Source organism: Patella vulgata, chromosome 8 (assembly GCF_932274485.2).
Source record: "Patella vulgata chromosome 8, xgPatVulg1.2, whole genome shotgun sequence".
NCBI lineage: Eukaryota > Metazoa > Mollusca > Gastropoda > Patellidae > Patella > Patella vulgata.
In genome coordinates this window covers 36,335,508-36,356,808 of record NC_065886.2, presented here as the reverse complement: position 1 = coordinate 36,356,808, position 21,301 = coordinate 36,335,508, and the positions used below count along the sequence as shown (strand labels likewise).

Sequence of the window (21,301 nt, the reverse complement as noted above, 5' to 3'; positions counted from 1 at the left end):
GTAATTTGAATGCAATTTTCAAGATATTAATTTTGCATTATCTATTTTTGAAATATTCTAGGGATAATTACCAGCTCTTTATCTAAATCTTACATAATGCCCTTTTAATTTGTAAGTAGGAAATATGTAAGTTTAATTAAGGGCTATTTGTAAGTAGGAAATATGTAAGTTTAATTAAGGGCTATTTGTAAGTAGGAAATATGTAAGTTTATTAAAGAGCTACCTGGTAATTACCGTATATACGACATTTAAAGAAAAGTAGGACGTTAAAACCCAATTTCGTTTCATTTAAATGGCAATTTGTACCAAAACATATCTAAGTTAGTTTTAACTCTTTGAGAAAAAAAACCCAATCAAACCCCGTAATTTTATACATATATAACTGGTAATTTGAAGCTCATTTTGACTACAGTGTCATCACTCTTGATCATTATATTATCAGATCGAGGTCATAGTACTTCAGTATTTCACTTTCTCTTTGACTGAAAACACATTAACTTATCAAGGCAATCATCAGCTCCTTTGACTTTTACCAGGAATATTGTCTGTGACAATTAACAGGAACCATTGCTTAGACTCAGCTACTGACAGGAACCTTCTCTTGGACTATTTACTGAAATCTTTTCTGAACTAATCAACAGGAACCCGAAACAGCCTGCTTTACTTTGACGTGCGCAGGAAATGACTTTTTATATTTGGCCTATCTGATTGCATCGCGCTTAATGAGTCGTTTTATATACATTGATTAGTAATAGATTGGAAATGACTTTCTTAAGATGGGCTGTGAGCCATTTGTTTAACGTAGCAGGAGTTTCTTACTATGATTAAAACATTAATGATTTCATAACCTACTAAAACTTAAAGTGGCCATAATAAGTCAATGCTTAATCATACTAATCGTTAATTATGTATATTATGTATTTAACTCCAGTACTTACCTTTATTTCTCCATTCTTCTCACTATCAATGGAGGATTTTAGTGCTGGAAGGTGGACAAGTGTTGTTGTTTTTAAATAAGATCATTTGATGTTTTCAAATAAATCCATTTTTAGCAGATTTTCTTAGCAACCTGTTCGTTTTTATCATTTCTATCACAATATAAGTCAATTTTAGTGTTCTGGTCTAAAATACTATTTTTTTGCAGATTGTGTCGAATGGACTTGTCAGGCTTATTGCACTAGTATCCGCAATTACAATCTTGAATAACGACCATATCTCTCTATTACATCGCCTGTAAAAAAAAGTTATTTTGATTGGAGATTCCAAACGTTGTATTTGAGAATTGTAATTTAGAAATTCTAAACGTTTAAGCTCTGGTTCTTCAGTAACGTTCATTGTGTATTTCTCTGCTGTCAAAAGGGGGATGGGTGTCTAGTCTACTACACTAATTTAAGATAGATTTAGAGATTTTAAACGTTGTATTTGAGAATTAGGTTTGTAAAATGAAATGTAATGGAATTTTAACGCCCTACTTTTCTGCGCCGACTGGACTTATGAAGACGGGCTGGGATTTTGTAGGATTCATTAAGTTTGTGGATAAATTGTTTCAATGGCATTTAATAATTGAACTTGAATATACAGGTCACAATTCTATGGAATGCAATTACTGCGCGACGTTTCGATTTGACTTCTCTAGTTAATAACAAGCTTGCTAAAGACTAGATAATCCTAATGGAAACATTGCTTAGAAATAGGCAGTAATTGTATTCCATATAATTTTGACCTATATAAGTTTGTAGATGACCATAATGGCCAGACTCCCTATATATGGCTTTGACTCGTTCTTCCTTTTTCTTTTCCGATAAACATGGTTATTAGTTCTTTGTGCACGTGCATTATTCTAAACTGACCATTACACTTTCCATGGATATGAATATCACGTGAATTCGAACGGACCGGAATTGAAAATTGACTATTCGCTCGATTTGAATAGAGATAATAGGGATTTTGTTACTGGACGATAAATGGGTTTTATATTTGGAGAATGAAAGGAAGTGGTTTGCCTTTATGATCTGTCGACAGAACTCAGGCTTATTGAATGCAAACATGACTGTTTGATTATATTGAACAATTTCCTTAGGGAAATAAACTGTCATTTATGAGATTATACAGAGATTGCCCAATGGGGTACAAATGGTCATTTAATTGTCTTCTGCTATCATAGAATCTAGGTCCTGATAGTCCAGTAATTCTTCTCTCAGATATTCACAGATTGTCAATAAATACGTTATGTATTTTATATATATAAGCCTATTAAATTCGCCATCTATACATATTGGATAATACATTCATGGTGACAGGATGAACACACATCTCTCGGGATACTTCAAGGGAATCTTTTGTTATAAGAGAGAGGGAGGGAGAGAGAGAGAGAGAGAGAGAGAGAGAGAGAGAGAGAGGGGGGCAGAATTCGGGACCAAACTTCAATGGATGACAGGTCATATGGTGAGGTTCAGTTGCGCAGTGGAGCGGGGTCCCGGTATTATATTTATGTCAGTTAAGCCTCGATTTATATTTTACGATAGTAACCTTTGAAGCCTCAAAATACCAGAATATAGCGTTTAAGACCATATCAATAATACATGCATTATAAAATACTTTGATCAAGACATTATTAAAATCAATCATTGACATCTTGAAAAAAAATAAAAATGTACTTCACTGCACCGACTGGGCTAATGAAGAAATTTTGCCCGGACAGCGGCGTTAAGATCTAACTTTTTTCGAGTTCCAACTTTCAAGGGTTATTTTACATTCACGCCAATGTGTACACGGGATCTCGTATTTTTGTCCCATTCGAACGACTATACCCTGTTCCTTGCCACCACTCACAAATGAGAACCACACCGGAAAAGCCAGATGAACATTCTCAGCCAACGCAGGTATCGAACACAGGACCTCTGGGTTAGTGGGACAACGCCCTACTCACTAAGCCGCCAGCGTGGCCCCTAAGGGACATGGCCATTTGATTTCATATCCTTATCTTTATCGCCCTTAGACACATACTTTTAAACGTACATAATAACACCAGTCCTTCTATTTAAATGTTTTTGAAGTTTGACATTTTTGCACCGTTTTTGTTTTCTTGTACAGACCCGCTGAATCTTCGTGAATATATTTTTATACTTACACGTCATAATACCGACCTTTTTACATTGAAATAAAAAAGAATAAAATGCTGAACAGCAATTTTCTTATGAGGCGGAAGACTTAGTCGTGCGTGTATTGGCTAGAATCTGATGTATATGATTTTTAAACCATCGATGGGAATTCTATTATCACAATTCCAACATGGCTCGCTTCCTAGTACATATAATGTGCTTACGTATATTTATAGAATATTTTATGAAATTTGATAAACTTTAACAGCCATTTTAATAAAGGTTTCAAGTTGTTCGTATTCTGATTTCAAAATTATTTTTGCATATCCCTGTGGGACTACACATACATTCAAACTCTGTCGTATGTATTATTCCATACATTATGTTGTATGTGTTATTCTATACATTATGTTTTCTTCTATTTCAGGGGATTACAAGAGGTTGTCATTGTACTTTTCATTGAGGAGGAATATAGGATACTTTATCTTCCAGACGTATTTACCATCTATACTAATAGTCATGTTATCATGGGTGTCTTTTTGGATAAACCACGAGGCTACTTCCGCTAGGGTAGCTTTAGGTGAGTGTCCGGTTATATATTGAACCTGATACACGCCGGACACAATTCCATTGAATATTATTACTGATCGACTACGGAAGGCTACTTGAGAGACTAGAGAAGTCTAGTTGTTTATGACTGAGCGACGTTTGGGCTTTATAAAGACTAGAGAAGTCTAGTTGTGTATGATTGAACGACATTTGGACTTTATAAAGACTAGGAAAGTCTAGTTGTTTATGACTGAGCGACGTTTGGACTTTAAAAAGACTAGGAAAATTGTTTATGACTTAGCGACGTTTGGGCTTTATAAAGACTAGGGAAATTGTTTATGACTGAGCGACGTTTCGACTTGATAAAGACTAGGTAAATTGTTTATGACTGAGCGACGTTTTGACTTGATAAAGACTAGAGAAGTCTAGTTGTTTATGACTGGGTGACGTTTGGACTTTATAAATATTAGGGAAATTGTTTATGACTGGGCGATGTTTCGACTTGATAAAGACTACAGAAGTCTAGTTGAAACGTTGCTCCGTAATAAACAGTAATTATATTCAATAGAAGGTAAGTATTGTTTGCATACATTTAGAAATATGGTTTGTCGGCGATAGATTATCCACCAGTAGCACACACGTAGCAGATGAAACATCGGTGACAATCTATCAAGTACTATAATTTACTGTCTCCCAATGATTATTTGTCGTTGATAGAAATCGATGCACCATTATTCTCTTTGTAAAGTTATCAGTTCATTGGAAAGACTTTATCCACTGTGTTATATCGGATGGTTCAGAGCAAACGAGTACACGATTTAAAGTGGAATAATTCAAAAATCATTGCACCTATAACATTAACGTTTTACATGTTGTACAATATGTATGTTTGATAACTTCCCTCCAAATTGCCAAATTGTAGGTTCGTCGCTCAAATAGTGTCAAGATAGTATGAGTCAAATTATATTTTGCCTTCACATCACTGCTTTGTCTCTGTTAATAATAAAACTCAGGCCTCTATGGGTTACCTTATAGGTAGATGGACGATTCGGTCACATAATTTAAGGCATCAGAGGTTAAATAGGTGCTGACTGGTGTTCATAGGATTGTCTGCGATATCACGTATTGTGGAAGCAGTGGTTAAACACAAACCATCAAGCAAGCACCTTATAGGGGCTAACTGGTTAGGTTTGGGGTTAAAACCTTTGTGACCATGAAATAAAAGGAAATGGCATTGGACGTCCTGATTTTCTTCAAAGGTTCATCGCATTCCAACTTACAAAAGAAAACCACACAGGAAACTCCTGATCAGTGATCCAGCGCCTTACTCATTAAATCACCGTGGCTCCCCTTTCTTCCCATAACATCGTACATTCACCTTATCTTTAAACTAAACTAGCGGTTGACCCGGCGTAGCACGGGTATAGCCATGAACCGGAAGTAGCATAATTCCAAAACCGGAAGGGGTATGGCCATGAACCGGAAGTAACATAATTCCAAAAGCGGAAGGGGTAGTCCATCGTCACCAGAGGTATGTTACTCCCCGGTCCGAGCTACTCCTCCTATACACTAAATGTCAGCCTCGGGACAGCCCTAGTGTAGCCGCCAGCCTGTGAACAGACAAACGATAGATATATATATATTTTTTTATTTTTATTCAATCTTCAGGTATAACAACTGTATTAACGATGACAACTATCAGTAATGGTGTGAGATCATCGCTACCCAGAATATCTTATGTAAAGGCTATAGATATCTACCTTGTCATGTGTTTTGTATTTGTATTCGCTGCCTTGTTAGAGTACGCCGCCGTTAATTACACCTACTGGGGAGCTCGAGCTAAACGAAAGGCTAAACGATTAAGAGAACGAGCTAATTCAGTTCGTAAAGCAAGAGACGATGGGGAAACCATGGTAAGCTCGTTTTTTTAAATTAAATTTTATCTTCGTCAGACATGTATTTGTTTTATTTTTAAAATTTCAGTTACATTTCAATCGCGTGCTGTTGGCGCTCTCGATGAAAAATATCATGGACCAGCTCGGTGCGTTATTTGCATTGTCGCTAAAATATCAAATTCCTCACGGCTTAACACACGCTAAATGTGTACTCAATTTGATTATTGAATATTTAATTAAGAAAAGAAAACCAAGCACCCGGCTTTGATTTAATCGGATTTAAACTAGGACCATCAGGCTTCTCCGTTACCAATTAAAGATTATAGGTGAAGTTTCAATTTATCATAACTTTGTAGATACTGCACGGAATTGAACCTTTTTTGGACTGAAATTCATTTGATTTAATCGGATTTAAACTAGGACCATCAGGCTTCTCCGTTACCAATTAAAGATTATAGGTGAAGTTTCAATTTATCATAACTTTGTAGATACTGCACGGAATTGAACCTTTTTTAGACTGAAATTCATTTGATTTAATCGGATTTAAACTAGGACCATCAGGCTTCTCCGTTAACAACTAAAGATTATAGGTGAAGTTTCAATTTATCATAACTTTGTAGATACTGCACGGAATTGAACCTTTTTTGGGCTGAAATTCATTTTAGAGATTAAACTGTCAAAATAGTGCAGCTTGTAGGGTATTCCATTTCATTAACCCAGTCGGAGAAGAACAGTAGGGCGCTAAACCCCATTTCATTTTTAAATGACGCGCATCGAGCCTTTAAAGTAGTATTAATACAATGTCATCCAAGAGCAAACAAATGTGCAGCGTCTATGGCATTTAAAGTAGCTAAGTCTCTAACTCAATATCATCCAAAATCTTCAACATTGAAAACACGATTTATTTGTCAAATTAAATCAACATTTATGTTGTGATCTTACCGGAATAAGATGGGCTTTTGATATCCAATATTTAAGACAAAATAAACATTTTACCATTGGTACACGAATCGTGTACCATAATGCGCTTCAGCCCCAGTTGTAAAAAGAGACTCAAGGGCGTATGTAGACTGGAATAACCAGACGCTAGAAATTTGCACTCGATTGAGACTGCTGGCTTATTTCGCCGAACATAACTGATTTGAAATTGGAGTAAAAACGGAAACCATTTGAATGTAAATCAGTTTATATACATTCATATTACAGTATTATATGCGTAGCGACCCACTTTTGTCAATTTCTAGGTCCCAAATGTTAGCGATTTAGCTCCTTTAAGTTTTTGTTGAGTTGTAAATTGAAGTGATTCGTGAGATGAAGCAAAAGAGGGGTTTTTTTTATGGCCTGTCGACGAGATCATTTAAGAAACGTCTGCAGTAAATCAGATTGCACAACTTTGAAGAGCAATTGTAGTTTTTACTCCGAGGTTTAATAGCTGGTCGCGTTCACTCCCCCTTTTTCTTTATTCTTGTGAAGGAGTGCCTGACAAGGACAGCTGTCTAGTCGTTCGAATGGGACGAAAAACCGAGGTCCCGTGTATACATTGGCGTGCACGTAAAAAAAAATCCCTTGGCAGTTGGAATTCTGTATAAGAATAGGCCAGGGTGCCGCTGCCCTGGCAAAGTTTCTCTCATAACACACTTTATGGCGTATGCCCGTCCTCATTAGACCGGTCGGAGCAAAAAAGTGGGACGTTAAACCCCATTTCATTTCTTTTTTATTCTTCTTGCGAACAGCGCGGTTGTCACCGGGATCAACCGTCCATGACCGGAAACACCCGCAATTTGACCACGAACGCTCGAAACCACGGAATTGTTCTACACGTTCTCTCCTTCTTCTTATCTTCTTGCTAAAAGTTCGGTTGTCACCGGAATCAACCGTCCATGGCTGGAATCAGGCGTTCATAAAACCGCAGTTTGTGGAAACTGATTAAAAGTAATCAATCTAACCAGAGTAGTAATACCGACAAATAAACAGTTTTATGTGGTTACATTACAAAATACAATCCCACAAACTGATCTTATATCTTGGTCTTCAATACAATGTGATTGTAATTCTAGAGTAAATCTATTAACTCAAGATGCTCTAGTTCAATATTAACGTACCGGTATGCTGGCCTTGATCAATACGCTATACAATACATACCAATACCACAAGCTTACTTCTCAACTATCGAGCCCCCGAATCCAGAAATATATACTAAATAGAACTGATAGAACTTACTACCAGAATAGCACCAATACCCCCTATTAACAGCCTGTCATTACCTAGTATATAGAAATAAAAAAAAGGAATCAAAAATCGATTCTGGATCGAAGATTTCTTTTCTTTTTAAGCGATGTCCTCACAATTTCTCATTACGCATTGGGTCTTCTGTCTGGTCCATGACAATGGGAAGAGCTTGCGATAATACACGAGGTAGGAGGAATGTTCTACGTATGATATTTACTCTACCCACTCGGCATATCGAGTACGTTTTCTACAGTTGGAAATCAATCGTGATCTGAAAAGCGTGAAATATTGTCGACCGTCGCCATTGTCTAAAAGTAGGGGGAAGTAACTTGATTTTAATGAATTTAAAATTGTATTTTGTATTCCGTATAGAGTCTTCTTACCCTTCTTCAAATATTATCGTGTGTCGTGTTCAAAACAAGGATGTGTGTTACATATAGCATGATCGTTATCCATTCGGAATACAATCTATATACAGGGGGTACTCGATTGAACGTTCCGGAATTGAATTCCTTCAATTCCAAAAATAGTGACAATCGAGTGAAAAGGTGGATTTCGGGCTACAGCGCATGCGTCGACTGAATTAGTAAATATCTCAACCAATTGTGCAGCCGAAACCTTTTAATTACGTCACGATTCTACTCACACCACCTCCGTTGTTGGGACTGACAGAACTGTGACAGAACTGAATTCCGCGTTACTCGATTGCAATTCTGTCAATTCGGGACGTTCTGGACTGTGAATCGAGCATCCCCATAGTTTCATTTTGCAAACACGATGTATTTCTAGTTAGTACGTGGCGGGTCTGTAAATATATGAAACTGGTTCACGTTTGTTTGGCGGTTAATCTTGCACGCCTGATTTAAAGAACGCGGTTCTCACACGGTGTGATGTGGTACTCATACCAGTTTACCTTGGCAGAGTTATCCACTCCTAGATCTTAAATAAATATATTTGTAACAAAGATATCGCTTTCGTTAGCTTGATTTTCTTTTGTGCTATTACAAAAATACATTTGACAAGAGTCTTTACATTCCCGATTGATAATCGGCACAACTCATCCACGTCCTTTAAATGGAATCTAGATGCTGAATAACTCGGTCTACGGTGTCAGACCAGTAATGCCATTCCTTGTAGCTGATAACTCAGTACAGTTCTACCTAATTAGTGACTTTATCTGCAAAATGGTTTCACACAACGAATGACTATATTTTCTATTATGGTTCTACCGAACAAGAACGATATGTATACCTATGTCGTCCACCTATGCGCAATTAGCCAAGGAACAGTCATTCCAAGTGACTTGTCGAACGTACTTGGATTGTCGGAGCCTTAGTCCTTTTCAAAAAAACGTCACCCCCAATAAGAACAACAAAGTAGATGAGTAGATCTCGAGACACTGACTTTCTCTTTCCAAAAATATCCCAACACTCCCTCCATTTAATATGAGGCAATAATGTGTTTAAATAACACCTTCACCCCCCCCCACCACCAAGGTATTGCTCAATGGCGCTACTTTATTTGTATAGCATCAAAAGAGAAGACAACCAATACACAGCATTATTCCATTCTCAGTATACATATACAATGTTTATTAAAGCTGCATGCATTATGTACGATTTAGATAAAGAGTTGACAGTTCTCGCTATAACAGTTTAAAACAGATGATGAAAAAGTAATATGTTAAACATTGCAGTTAAATTACTTTATTCTGAGCGAAGTTGTCAATGTTTGAAGAGTAGTGTAGTCTCGATGTTTTCCCTTGCTAGCGTTGTTACGATGATATACAAATCTCTGGTTTGTTTTGTTTGAATGGCGATTGTGTTTCAATCCATTCAAAATCATGATCATCCGGTGTTCTAGAGGGTTAATTATGGGCTTATCATGTGAATAAATGTCTAATTAATAATCTATATAACATTAGAAGCGAAAATAAACAGACTTAATTAACTCTTACATGTAGCATCTTTAAAGAGGCAATTTCTAATCGTTAACTTTGGAATTATACTAAACTTGAAAACAGACACCAAACTATTTGACCGACATTTTTAGTCCTAAATCGACGATTTAAGTCGAGAACACTAAGTATACGTCGAGAATTTTATTAATTAGTTATTCTGCTTCCGTTTTATAAAATTAGTCTTTTTGTGTATAGCAGATGCAAAACAGTATAATAATTTTTGGATATGGAGGCTATTCAGGACAGAGATCTATTCTCGATGTATGAAGTAGATGGATCTCTGTGTGCAGAATGCAAGAAAAATTTGAATTTTAAAATACAATCCACATAGATCTATATATTTAAAATCGTATTATTTACAAAATCAATGAAGGTGATATTCGTCAGTGAGAGTCTGCCACACGAAAATATATGAAAATTGACTTGAATATGTTTTTCTATGAGACAAGTGGGTAATCAAGATATTATTCTATTCAACTTTATAGATTCCTAGAGTATATAAACCCATTGACGAACATAAAAACTATTACCAAGTGTCTGGAAATGTTTTACTAAAGATTCTCGATATTTTGATAAACATCTTGACGCTATGAAATGAGTTTATTAAGTTTCCTTAATCGAATCTAAATCTATATTTGATCAGGTAATGTTTGACTAGAGAATAGAGTTTAATGTCGGGCTACTCACTCATGATATTTCCATTCATTTCCGTCTCTTATAACGATAAACTGAAGATTTGTATACAAACTTGTCTGATCTTGTCAAATGCGTTCGAGGTGGTTTTTTGTAAGCTTGGTATCGAATTGACTTCATCTGAAATACTCGCTTCTTGCCCGTCTCAAATAACTGATCAAGTATGATGCAGTGTCCTTAGTTCATTCTTGAGATGTCGAAATAAGAGCGTTAAAATCAATGTTTTATAAGAAGTTTGATGACTTAGTTCAACGTGAAATGAACCGTCTTGGTTTGACAAAAATTGTCTAGTACGACTCGCTTAACTTTCAATTTACACGGCTCGACCACTGTCAAGATTATTTGGTAGAACATTAAGCGAATGAGCTGGCATTGTATCTTGATAAAACTTAAGTCTAAAAGGTTTTTATATAAAGATTGCTAGATAAAACCACATTCATGATAAAAAAAAAACTCAGTCCGTCTACTAGAGCTTTGAAAGGTTAGTCAATTAACTGAATGCGATTTTTAAAAAAAAAAAAAATCTGGGATTTGAAGACTGATGAGTTTTTTTTTCCTTTTGAGGGCGACTTTGATTATTCTCCACAGACAAAACTATCGTGCCTGGTTTCAGAGTCCTGTAATAAATGGTTATGTCGTATTATTGTGCTGCCCAGACAGCACTAAAAGAAAAGTCTGACTTTTTTGAACTGTTACTAGCATGAATATTTTCAGAATTTACCACAATGGTTTAATGATTTGCAAAGCGTTTACACTTGTCCAGCCATGGTACCTTCTACTCGTAAGGAGTGATAATTGCTCTTTTTACATGAAAATGTCCATTTTAAAGTATTTAGGATTTTGAATCAATGCGTTGGTATGATGAACCTTGTGTAGTATTTTCTCAAGTGAACTGACCCATTAATTTCGGGTACATTAGTGTCTATAACGGGTGTCTATAGTACTGTTACGAATGCATATGGCTCTAACGGGTGTCGGGTGTCGGGGTGGGGGGGGCAAATGGTTTAATACGTGCAATTTAGATCATAGAGTCTGTCTGTTAGTCCAGTGGCATGGTTTCGATATCACAAATGTACGTGGCAAGGCGTTGCGTCGCCTGTCTGTAACCTCATAACCTTGGTTGTGTCGATCGAGTGGAGGTTAACACCATGTATAGAATGATTATAGATATATGTGACACTATAATAGCATTACAAAGGCATATGGCTCAAACGCACAGTAAAAAAAGTAGCATCCAAAACTCTAAAAGTAATCCGAACGGTTAAGCATCCAATTTCCTGTATACTTAAATTGACTTCATTTAATTTTGATGTTATTGTATATTTGTAGCAAAACAACGCTTATGATACGATGGAAATGCGAGAAGTGCGCATGTCACCAATGCTGGGTATACGAAATAGTCAAAGTTTTAACATGGAGTTAGACGAAGGAAACCCAGAACCTCCTAATATCAGAATGGCGCCTGTGTTACCAAGGACATACGTTTCCCATGGTTACCTGCCTAGCAACATGTTGCGGCGTAGAAATAGCAACGGGATACCTAAACGGAAAAAACTTTTCTCAAATTTTAAGCAAAAAGCAAAATCTATTCGAGTGAAAATCCCGCGTGTGCAGGACGTCAACACTATTGATAAATATGCTAGACTGGTTTTCCCACTTTTATTTTTACTTTTTAATGGTGCCTATTGGGCGGTGTATCTCATGCAGTCATAGGATATTGTTGTTATTGATATAGATTGTTGTCAGCGTGAGAACAAACCGGAAGGGCCAGCTTGTTAAGATGGCTGTTAGTGACGTGTAAAACACAGTTATATCATTGGGAACATTGGTGTCGATGACGATAACATTTTACATTTCTAATTCAAGTGAAGACAATAATGGCAACTAATATATTATACAATGGACGACATGGCGATATCCTTTCAAGATTGAACCGATAGAACAACAAACTTGTGGTTTGGTCGTATTAGACGTTGTTATGGTAACCTGGCTACTACATCTTGTGTCGCCATATCAGTAATGGGGTGTTGTATTGATAGTGTAAAATGATAGCGAATGAAACCAAAGTGCAGAATCTTGACGTACTGTCTCCTAAAACTCATACAATTGACTACAAGATGTTGTTACCACAATGACATTGTGTTGTTACCACGGTTATAGTGTGTCGTTACCATGGTTACAGTGTGTTGTTACCCGGTTACAGTGTGTTGCTACCAAAATTACAGTGTGTTGTTACTAAGGTTATAGTGTGTTATTATCATGGACATAATGTCTCGTTACCAAGGAGACAATATTTTGTGACTATGGAAACAGCGTGTTGTTACCAAGGAGTTAGTAGATTTACTGCCACTAGGTTACCATTTATACATCGGTGTTACCATAGTAACACTCAATTGTTGTAAAGATGACACCCAGATTTGATCAAGGTGACAATAGCAGTAAGCAATCATCGTTACCAAGGCAACAGTGTCCAGTATATTGTTACTATGACAATTGATAACTATTAAATGTCTATTTCATTATATTTTATCTATTTCTCTGAGTAAAATTCCAGAATTATCAATTAGAAAATGAAAGTAGAACAATATAAGTCTGATTCGAACATTATAGATATCCTTTAATAATTATAAGGAGTAGATTATTTTTGCTATTATTTAGGTGTATTATAATATGATATAATGTCCCATGTATATTTTACTTTTAAAATCATGTTTCTATTAAAATAATCAACCGGATATTAAAGTCATTAAAGGAGAAGGGGTAAAGGGGCTGAAGGGACTCAGTTTCCTCTCATCTCCTGGGTATAAATGCCAATTCTCAAACGTAAGCTTACACCATTAAGATTTTTTGGGGTAAAATCTAAATATATTTCATTGTATTGTTGTAATCTTCTGTATTATGCAATTTAATATGAACTTGTAAAATAAGCTGAAAGTATGACTGTATATCATGCCGAGCGCGCCTGTTACGAGACTGCTTGAGTTTTCAATGTCGCATTAGCCAAATGGATTTTGAGTTTTCAATGTCGCATTAGCCAAATGGATTTTGAGCATATTTATGCTTTTTCAATATTGTTTTAATTCCGCACCACTTCAGATAGAATGGCATCACTACACGGTTTAGTGCTTTAGATATTACTTGACGGATTTACATCCATTGTGTGTATCGAATTTGTACAGGAAGTGAAGTAGGCAGTTCATCCTGGAAATTTATAAGATGATCTTATACTCTGTCAAATCGTCTGACGAGGAACAATGTTTGTTTTTTTAGAAGATCAACTAAGAACATTTTTTTTTTTGTTTGGGCTTGTTTAAAACTCGCCAAAATTTTAACCGCTGTATCGGAAGAACTAAAATTGCAAATTGTATGGCCTTGGAATATTGTTTTCTATCCGGAAAAGGGGACTAGTTAACAATTCGACAGGTCCCATGAAACAGTAAATTCAATTAGGTAAAACGAATCTGATTATTTCTGATAATTTTTTCCTCGGTCACTTGTTAGTGTCTTGCAAATAAAATACGTTATCTACATGTGCTCGGACGTGTGTTTCGTTGCATGGGAACCTATCGTTAGCTACATGTACTGCTCGAGTGTGGGCGTGTGTCTCGTTGCCTGGAAACCCGTCGTCCGCTACAGGTAATGCTCCGATGTGGGTGTGTGTCTCGTTGCCTGGAAACCTATCGTCCGCTACAGGTAATGCTCCGATGTGGGAGTGTGTTTCCTTGTCTGGAAACCTATCGTTTACATAGGGGTAAACTCCTCTGGACAACAATATGGCAACTAGATTTTCATCTGACGCCACATTTGTTTTAAATGTCTGTAAATATTGAAGTGTTATCCTTTCGTTTTTGATATATTGTGAATAAAGATTAAGGGTGAGATCTTCTTGACATATTTCTCATTAAATTTAGATTTAGCTTTTCCCAATTTTGGACAAGTTCGCCTTGATGCGGGTTAGTATTGTCTATTTTAGCCATTATTTAAAGAGATCATTCGATCGAACCGTTTGTACACTGTACATAACAATCCAGAAGATGTTCACATTTGGAGTTTTATTAGTGCACTGAAAGGTCATAATATATAGATCTTAGATTTTTTTCTTTAATGATTCAGGTTTGCAGTTAGAGGTGTTTATATATAGTAGGGCTCACGATTCAGCTTATCATATGATTCGGGCATTTCATTAAAGCCGCTTTTGATCATTTGAAGGATTTTTGATTCCCTCGAAAACTACGATATTGTAAACGTTCAATTTCTAATATCCCTAATAAGGCAATAACCATTAATTGTTAATTTCATCATTAAATAACATATCAAATACAAAATCAATAGAAGCATTTAATTTCTTGTAAAACAAACCCTGTAAATTCTGAAGTTTTATTAAAATTTGTAAGTTCAACCATTTGGTTTCATATAGCGAACAAACAAACAAAATCTTTCTCTTTTAATTGATTGTATTCCATATAAATAGTCTTTGTGTTTCTAATCAGGACCATCTAGTCCTTCGGGTGGGAGAAAAAATCGAGTTCCCGTGTACACATTTGCATGCACGTAAAAGATCTCTTGGCAGTTGGAATTCGATATAATTCCCTCCTAGCACACTGCATGGCGCATGTCCGTCTTCGTTAACCCAGTCGGAGCAGAACAGTAGGACGTTAAACACCATTTCATTTCATTTCATTTTGAACCCCTATGCTGTAGTGGACCCCGTGCAATGGCTCAGCGTGCGCACGCGTTAAAACAGCCGTGTTTCTAATGTGGACCCAATCCTACACTCTCAAGGCTTATTTTCTATAAATTATAAATCATTTTTAGATAAGAGACAGCATGTGTTAAACTTTAAAATTTTCTGTTATAATTAGTTCTCACTGAAGTAAAATTGTAATGGGGGGGGGGCATAATTCCGCTGAGAGACATGTTTAGAAATGCCATCATTGTATAGATTGCATGCATGAAAGTCTGTATGACAGAGACCATAAAATTGTTCAAGCATGACCAGGTAACGTTAGATCGATGTACATAAACTTTTAATCTAAACAATTCTTATCGTTATGTATATGTGTATATATTTATAAATATTGTATATACAATATGATTATGTTAAGTAAATGATCAATGTTTAAATTCAATCTGAATTTTTATTAACTGAAGTGGGGTTCAGTCAACTATGACATCCGTGGGGTTTGTCTCAAGTATAAATCTCATGATTGTTACACTGTGCGACTTAACCGCCAGACATACACGTCATTATTGTTAACAATGACGTCATAGTGACCACTATGGCTGATCTGGTCGTGGACGTTTTGATTGGCTGTGGAATGTGGAATGAAACCAGTCTTACGAGACGAAATCTACCTTCGGGTTTGACAGATGACCCCACGGACAAATTGCATAGTCTAAACTCCTCTTTAGGCTTTTTATTAACTGAATGGTGGTTTCTTACACTTTAACTTAGAACATTGTGCACTTGTTTGTTATCAACTAATTCAAGTAAAAATATAAACATATTATGTTACCACGTCAACGTCTCAAGTGAAGCGTGGCACTGGATGTTCAGGAAAGAGGGGCCATACGACAGATGTACAGGAGATTTCTAGAATAAATGAGGACAATTTAATATCTCATCTGTATGAGTAAAGTCTGTGTGATATATTACTGTTACACGGGGTGCTTACCTCGTTAAATCTGGAAATAAAATAGCGAACGAAATGTTTCATGAATTTTTGAAATAATGTGCTTCAGTATTTTTCTATGACTTAAATGCCGTTTATAAATTCTGGAACAAGACATTTATTCACTCGGTCTATTTACCTGTTTCCTGTAGCGTACCCCCCCCCCCCCCCCGCCAACAACCAACACACACACACCCTCCTTAAAGAAATCGCCTTCTTGTAAAAGCTAATACTATTTACCCGAGCCCAGTAGCTTACCCCCACCTCCAAACCCAATCCCAATCGAGCCCCTGTAGCATACCTCCGCACCCCCGCCCCCTCACCAACTCATTCTTAATGAAATTGTCCGCTTACACAAACCCCAACCCCCAAACAGAACTCGTCTTCTTGTAAGAAAAAAAATATTCTTCACTAATAATACTATGTAGCCAATCTCTCCGTCAGCTGGCCTATTTATATTACTATTGTATTTGTAATGACTAGTTCTGGCATTTATTATTTCGTCAACCGACAGCATGACAAATAAAATCGAATTATAAATCATACAGAACAGTAAAATCAGACAAGTGATAAATAAAACTCAACATAATCTAGACTAATAATTCAAACTTATGTAGTTCTGTAATTTGTGCAAGCACATCTGACAAATGTTACGATAGAATTATGTTTTAAATATAGTTTTGAAGTTCTTGACTAATGTCGTTAAGCTCGGGGGTTTTCAAACTAATGTAGTTATGTTATACATGCACGAATGTCTTAACAAATGTTATAACAAAATTATATTTTGGACTATTTGTTTGTAGATTAGATATAAGTTTGAATTAAATGTAATAATACTCTATGGATACACCAATTTGATTTCTGTTCTTCTGGAACACCTGTCAAAACTTTAATTCTTCATGAAAAAAAAATAATTTAAAAACAGAGAGTACTGGGTTGCATTATTTAAAAGGTATTAGTTCCCAAGTTTTAAATTTTGAAATTTTAAACAAAACGTCTTTTACGAGATTCGAGTGACCTTTTATTTATCAAGACACCGAAGAACAGAAAATCAAATAATTTTTGCCTAATTTTTTGCTGCCTTGTGGTCGAGTTAATTATAACAATATATACTGACGTACATCAGAAAAAAGACTGGGAGACGATTGAATAAAAAAAAACCCCAAAAACATCAAACTGAATCAGAAATAAAAATGGGGTTTAATGTCCAGGTCCCGGTTTCAGAAAACATTCTCAGTCTTAAGAATTTACTCAAAATTGTTCGCCTTATTTTAACTAAAATATAACTCTTTTTAAAACTTTTTTGTTTTAATGTATCAAATACACCAATAAGAAACTATGTGCAAATTTTGGCGTTTCTGGAACAAAGGTATAATATTCATAAACAGTGATTGAAAGTTGAGTAAATTCTTAACTCAAGTCTGAGAATGCTTTGTGAAACCGAGACCTATTCTGTACCATCTAGGTAATGTTGTCGATCATGCACCCTGTAGTGTGCTGCGAGGAAGTCTTTGCCCAGACAGCGGCGATACTGTCTACTTTTATTTAGATTTCAAACTGCCAGGGGATCTTTAACGTCCCGCCAATGGTATACAAAGGGTTGTGGTTTTTCGTCCCATCCGACTAGACGATTTCCTACAAAGCCCACCGTCTTGCATAATTGACAAGGGAAAACCAAGCGGGGAAATCCCGAGGAAAACTTTCTCAGCTAAAACCTGGGATCAAACAAAATACGTCCTGCTTACCGAGCAAGCCTCATATCCACTGGTCTCCGCTTCCCCGATCCCCGACAAACGGAACCTCTGAACTAGAACAGGTTGTATGTCATCGGTTACAACGATTATGTTTACCCCCATCCGTTTCATTATCCAAATTAGAAAGTGATTTTAGTGCAACTTAATTTGTGTATTGTCTTGTGTACGTCAGTATAGATAATTGTGTATATAGATATATAAAGATTGTACAGTTTTATTACTACACACCATGATCACCCATTTAATATATATATATATAAATATATCTACTCCTCGTCATGTACATTATCATTAAAATATTAATAAAGATTTTATATCTGTATTGAATAACTCTCTTTATTTTACTTGTGTATGGACTTGTAGATTGAGATGACGGTGGATGAACATACTCCCCGCAGTGTTTCCTTTGCATAGACCTATACTAATCCCACTCAAGCACTGCCGTAAAGAAAGCAAATTTCTGTTCCAAATTATGACTGGTCAATAGTCCGATTAACAAACAAAACCTAACTGCGTAACAATATCATTCGGGTTTAAACATACCTCCAAATATGTTTACATAACGTTACGTCACGACTCGCGAATATTGCAGAAAAACTAATTGCATGAAAAACGAGGCTATCAAAAACGGCTATAATGTAAACAATATTGTTTGGAGACGAACAATACTTTTACCAGATTAAACGAAGGACTGTCATGTTGCTGTACTTAAAGATAGATTTGATTAAACGGGAAGAATAGACACACTTCCTCAAAAACTCAAGTATCAGAAGTCAATTCAGCAATGGCCAGAGAGGGATGGGTATTTGAAAATTTTAAAGATGTATTATGTAAGATTTAGATAAAAAGTTGGTCGTTCTTGCTATCATAGTTCAAAAATAGACAATGAAAAATGAAAATATTGGAAGTTTTGTAGCGTACCAACGTTAATTGACAATCGAGATTGAGTCTTGATGATCCATTTTATCATTAAATTTTTCAATCTCGAGGGTGTTCAAATCCATTTAAATCTCAACCATCTGATGGTCTAGAGTGTGGATTATAGGCTTGTCATGTGAATAAATAATAATGGAGCCAACGTAAAGATTTAGCTCTTACATAATGTATCTTTAAATGTTAAATAATCAGTAGCATGGGGAAATGCAAATGACCCACAGCGACTTTAAGGTTCCACTTAACCATCCTGAAATGAGGTAAATGGCTAAATGGTGTAGATGAAACTATGTTTTCGGTTTCTTTTCACTGCTAAAGATGTATTCGAGCGCCCAGTGTAATATAATAAAGCATATACGGTATCTGCTTCAAACATACAACGAACATTAGTCTAGACACAATATCAGACATTGCGTATATGGTAACGGACGTTGCGGATACAATTCACTTAATGGTTTATAAGGGGAAAAATTGTTTAAAAGCATCGGTTTCTCATATAATCTTCCTATTTCAAATACAAGGTGCTAGAATCTCTATATAACCATCAAAACCATTCACATATTATGGAATAATGCAGGTAAAGCAACTGTTATATGCCATCCATAAAACTATTCCTGGATTAACCACTGATCCGATAAACCATAGTGCAAATAAAGCAGCTAAACCAAGGCCTACATATAGGCTTGATGGACCGTCTTCAGTACCACAGTCGGAGCAGATGGGGATGGGGAGGGGCCCTGTCATGACCCTGTCATGAGTCTGTCATGTGCGTACTGCCGTCTTAAACATCTGTCATCATATTCCTGAGCGAGGGGGGTTGACAGAGGCCTCATACGTGGAATAGACTAGGGCCTCTCTTCATCTAAAACCGGCCATGACCACAATCCATGAATAAGATATATTGAGATTGGTGTGAATATAAATTCAGTTTAATATCATACTTTATGGGCGACGAGCATACGCTATGAACTGATTTATGGGGGTAATTTTGCCTGTACAGTGACGTTTCCATTTGCCAAAGTTTCTTTAACATGCGCGCTAACGAATACACGGACGGACCTCTGTGTTTCGTCCCACAAAAACGACAAAGGTAAGTCAGATGGGAAACGCTTAAGGATATTTCCCAGCCAGCACCACACTCTTCAATGTGAACCTTGTAATTAAGTTTGTAGAGAGAGAGAGAGAGAGAGAGAGAGAGAAATGGGGTTTAACGTTCACTCGACACAAACTAGGTCATTTCGGGACTAACATATGGTTTAATTAGCAGTGGGAGGAAGCCGGAGGACCCGGAGAAAACCCACGGGGTTGGACAGGCGACCCTACTCCTTGTCACGTACAACCGGGGAATCGAAACCCCGCCAGTTGACTCAATGACAGACCGTATGATACAGCGCAGCGCGCACGTGCTAACCATTCGGCCATTCAACCCCCCCAATTAAGTTTGTAATCAAGTTTTTAGGTTGAATATTTGTGGAACAACAATCGACGTTATTGTGTGCACAACACGTGATACAGAATTAATCAAAAGAAAACAACACTGACATCCGACTAAATTATGATTTTGTCCATTAATACATCAAGTTAGTCATCTAAATCACACTTCCTATCAGGGCAATATAAACAGACCGGACGTTCCCATCACGACACGGTGTCTAGTTTTATTATTAAACGGAAGTGTATAGTGCCGCTCCTAATTCACCTTGATATTAGTACCCAGATACTGAAGTGGTGTCTTTACCGCATTAATAAGTTGAGTCTACGGTGTAATTCTATTTAGTAATTTATGCGAAAGTGCAGGAGGCGAATATAATATGTTTTATTTGTCTTCTCCATTGTCAGTATATTAGCTATGGTATGAGTTTATTTTAAAACGCAAATTAAATTGTTTATGAAATATTGCGACAATAACAGGGCATTGGAGCCCAAGGCCAAGGATAAATTCTATTGTATATTACACTCATGTGAGGAATATTTCATTCCATATCTGACTTAGCATTAGGCTTAGTAACCGATCATCATAATTAATTACTTAATATTTGACCAATTAAATAATAGATAGCAAAAATTAAGACATATAAAAATACTCGAGATGTGCGCGATTTTAGATAACCATGTAGAAATTCGTTGAGGTTCAAATGGTAACATCTGGGTTGAGAGATAGAGAGAACGACTTTATTTTGGTCTATGTTTGTAATCGATGTATCCAGCTTGATATAAAACTGTAGAAACCGTACTTTTGTTCTTGTCATCGTGTTTGTTAATCATACGATATTTTGGGACTGATAATGTGGGATGTCAGAGTGAAGTTTAAAGATACTTCTTAACGGTGGAGATAAAAATATATACACAACGTGAGTCATAAGAGAAATTACCAGTACAAGCGACAATACTAGACGATCACAAGGCTAATAAAATATATAGGAGCGGAGAGAGTATGCCTCGCACGTTGGATGTGGGGAGTTTTTGACAGTTGGGCTACACCTGGTATTTCATGTTTTGGAAAGAGTAATTGATG

At 36.3% G+C, this 21,301-nt stretch overlaps 1 protein-coding gene across 1 annotated transcript in view; it reads left to right on the top strand.

The window, feature by feature from the left end:
* The window catches only part of LOC126830560 (gamma-aminobutyric acid receptor subunit beta), a 78,218-nt gene extending 60,043 nt beyond the window's left edge, over positions 1-18,175 (top strand). The window contains exons 7-9 of the mRNA XM_050560959.2: positions 3,529-3,681; positions 5,319-5,563; positions 11,757-18,175. Coding sequence (XP_050416916.2) covers positions 3,529-3,681; positions 5,319-5,563; positions 11,757-12,140 — 782 coding nt within the window. The 3' untranslated portion in view covers positions 12,141-18,175. The remainder of the gene's footprint in view (positions 1-3,528; positions 3,682-5,318; positions 5,564-11,756) is intronic.
* Positions 18,176-21,301: the final 3,126 nt, after the last annotated feature.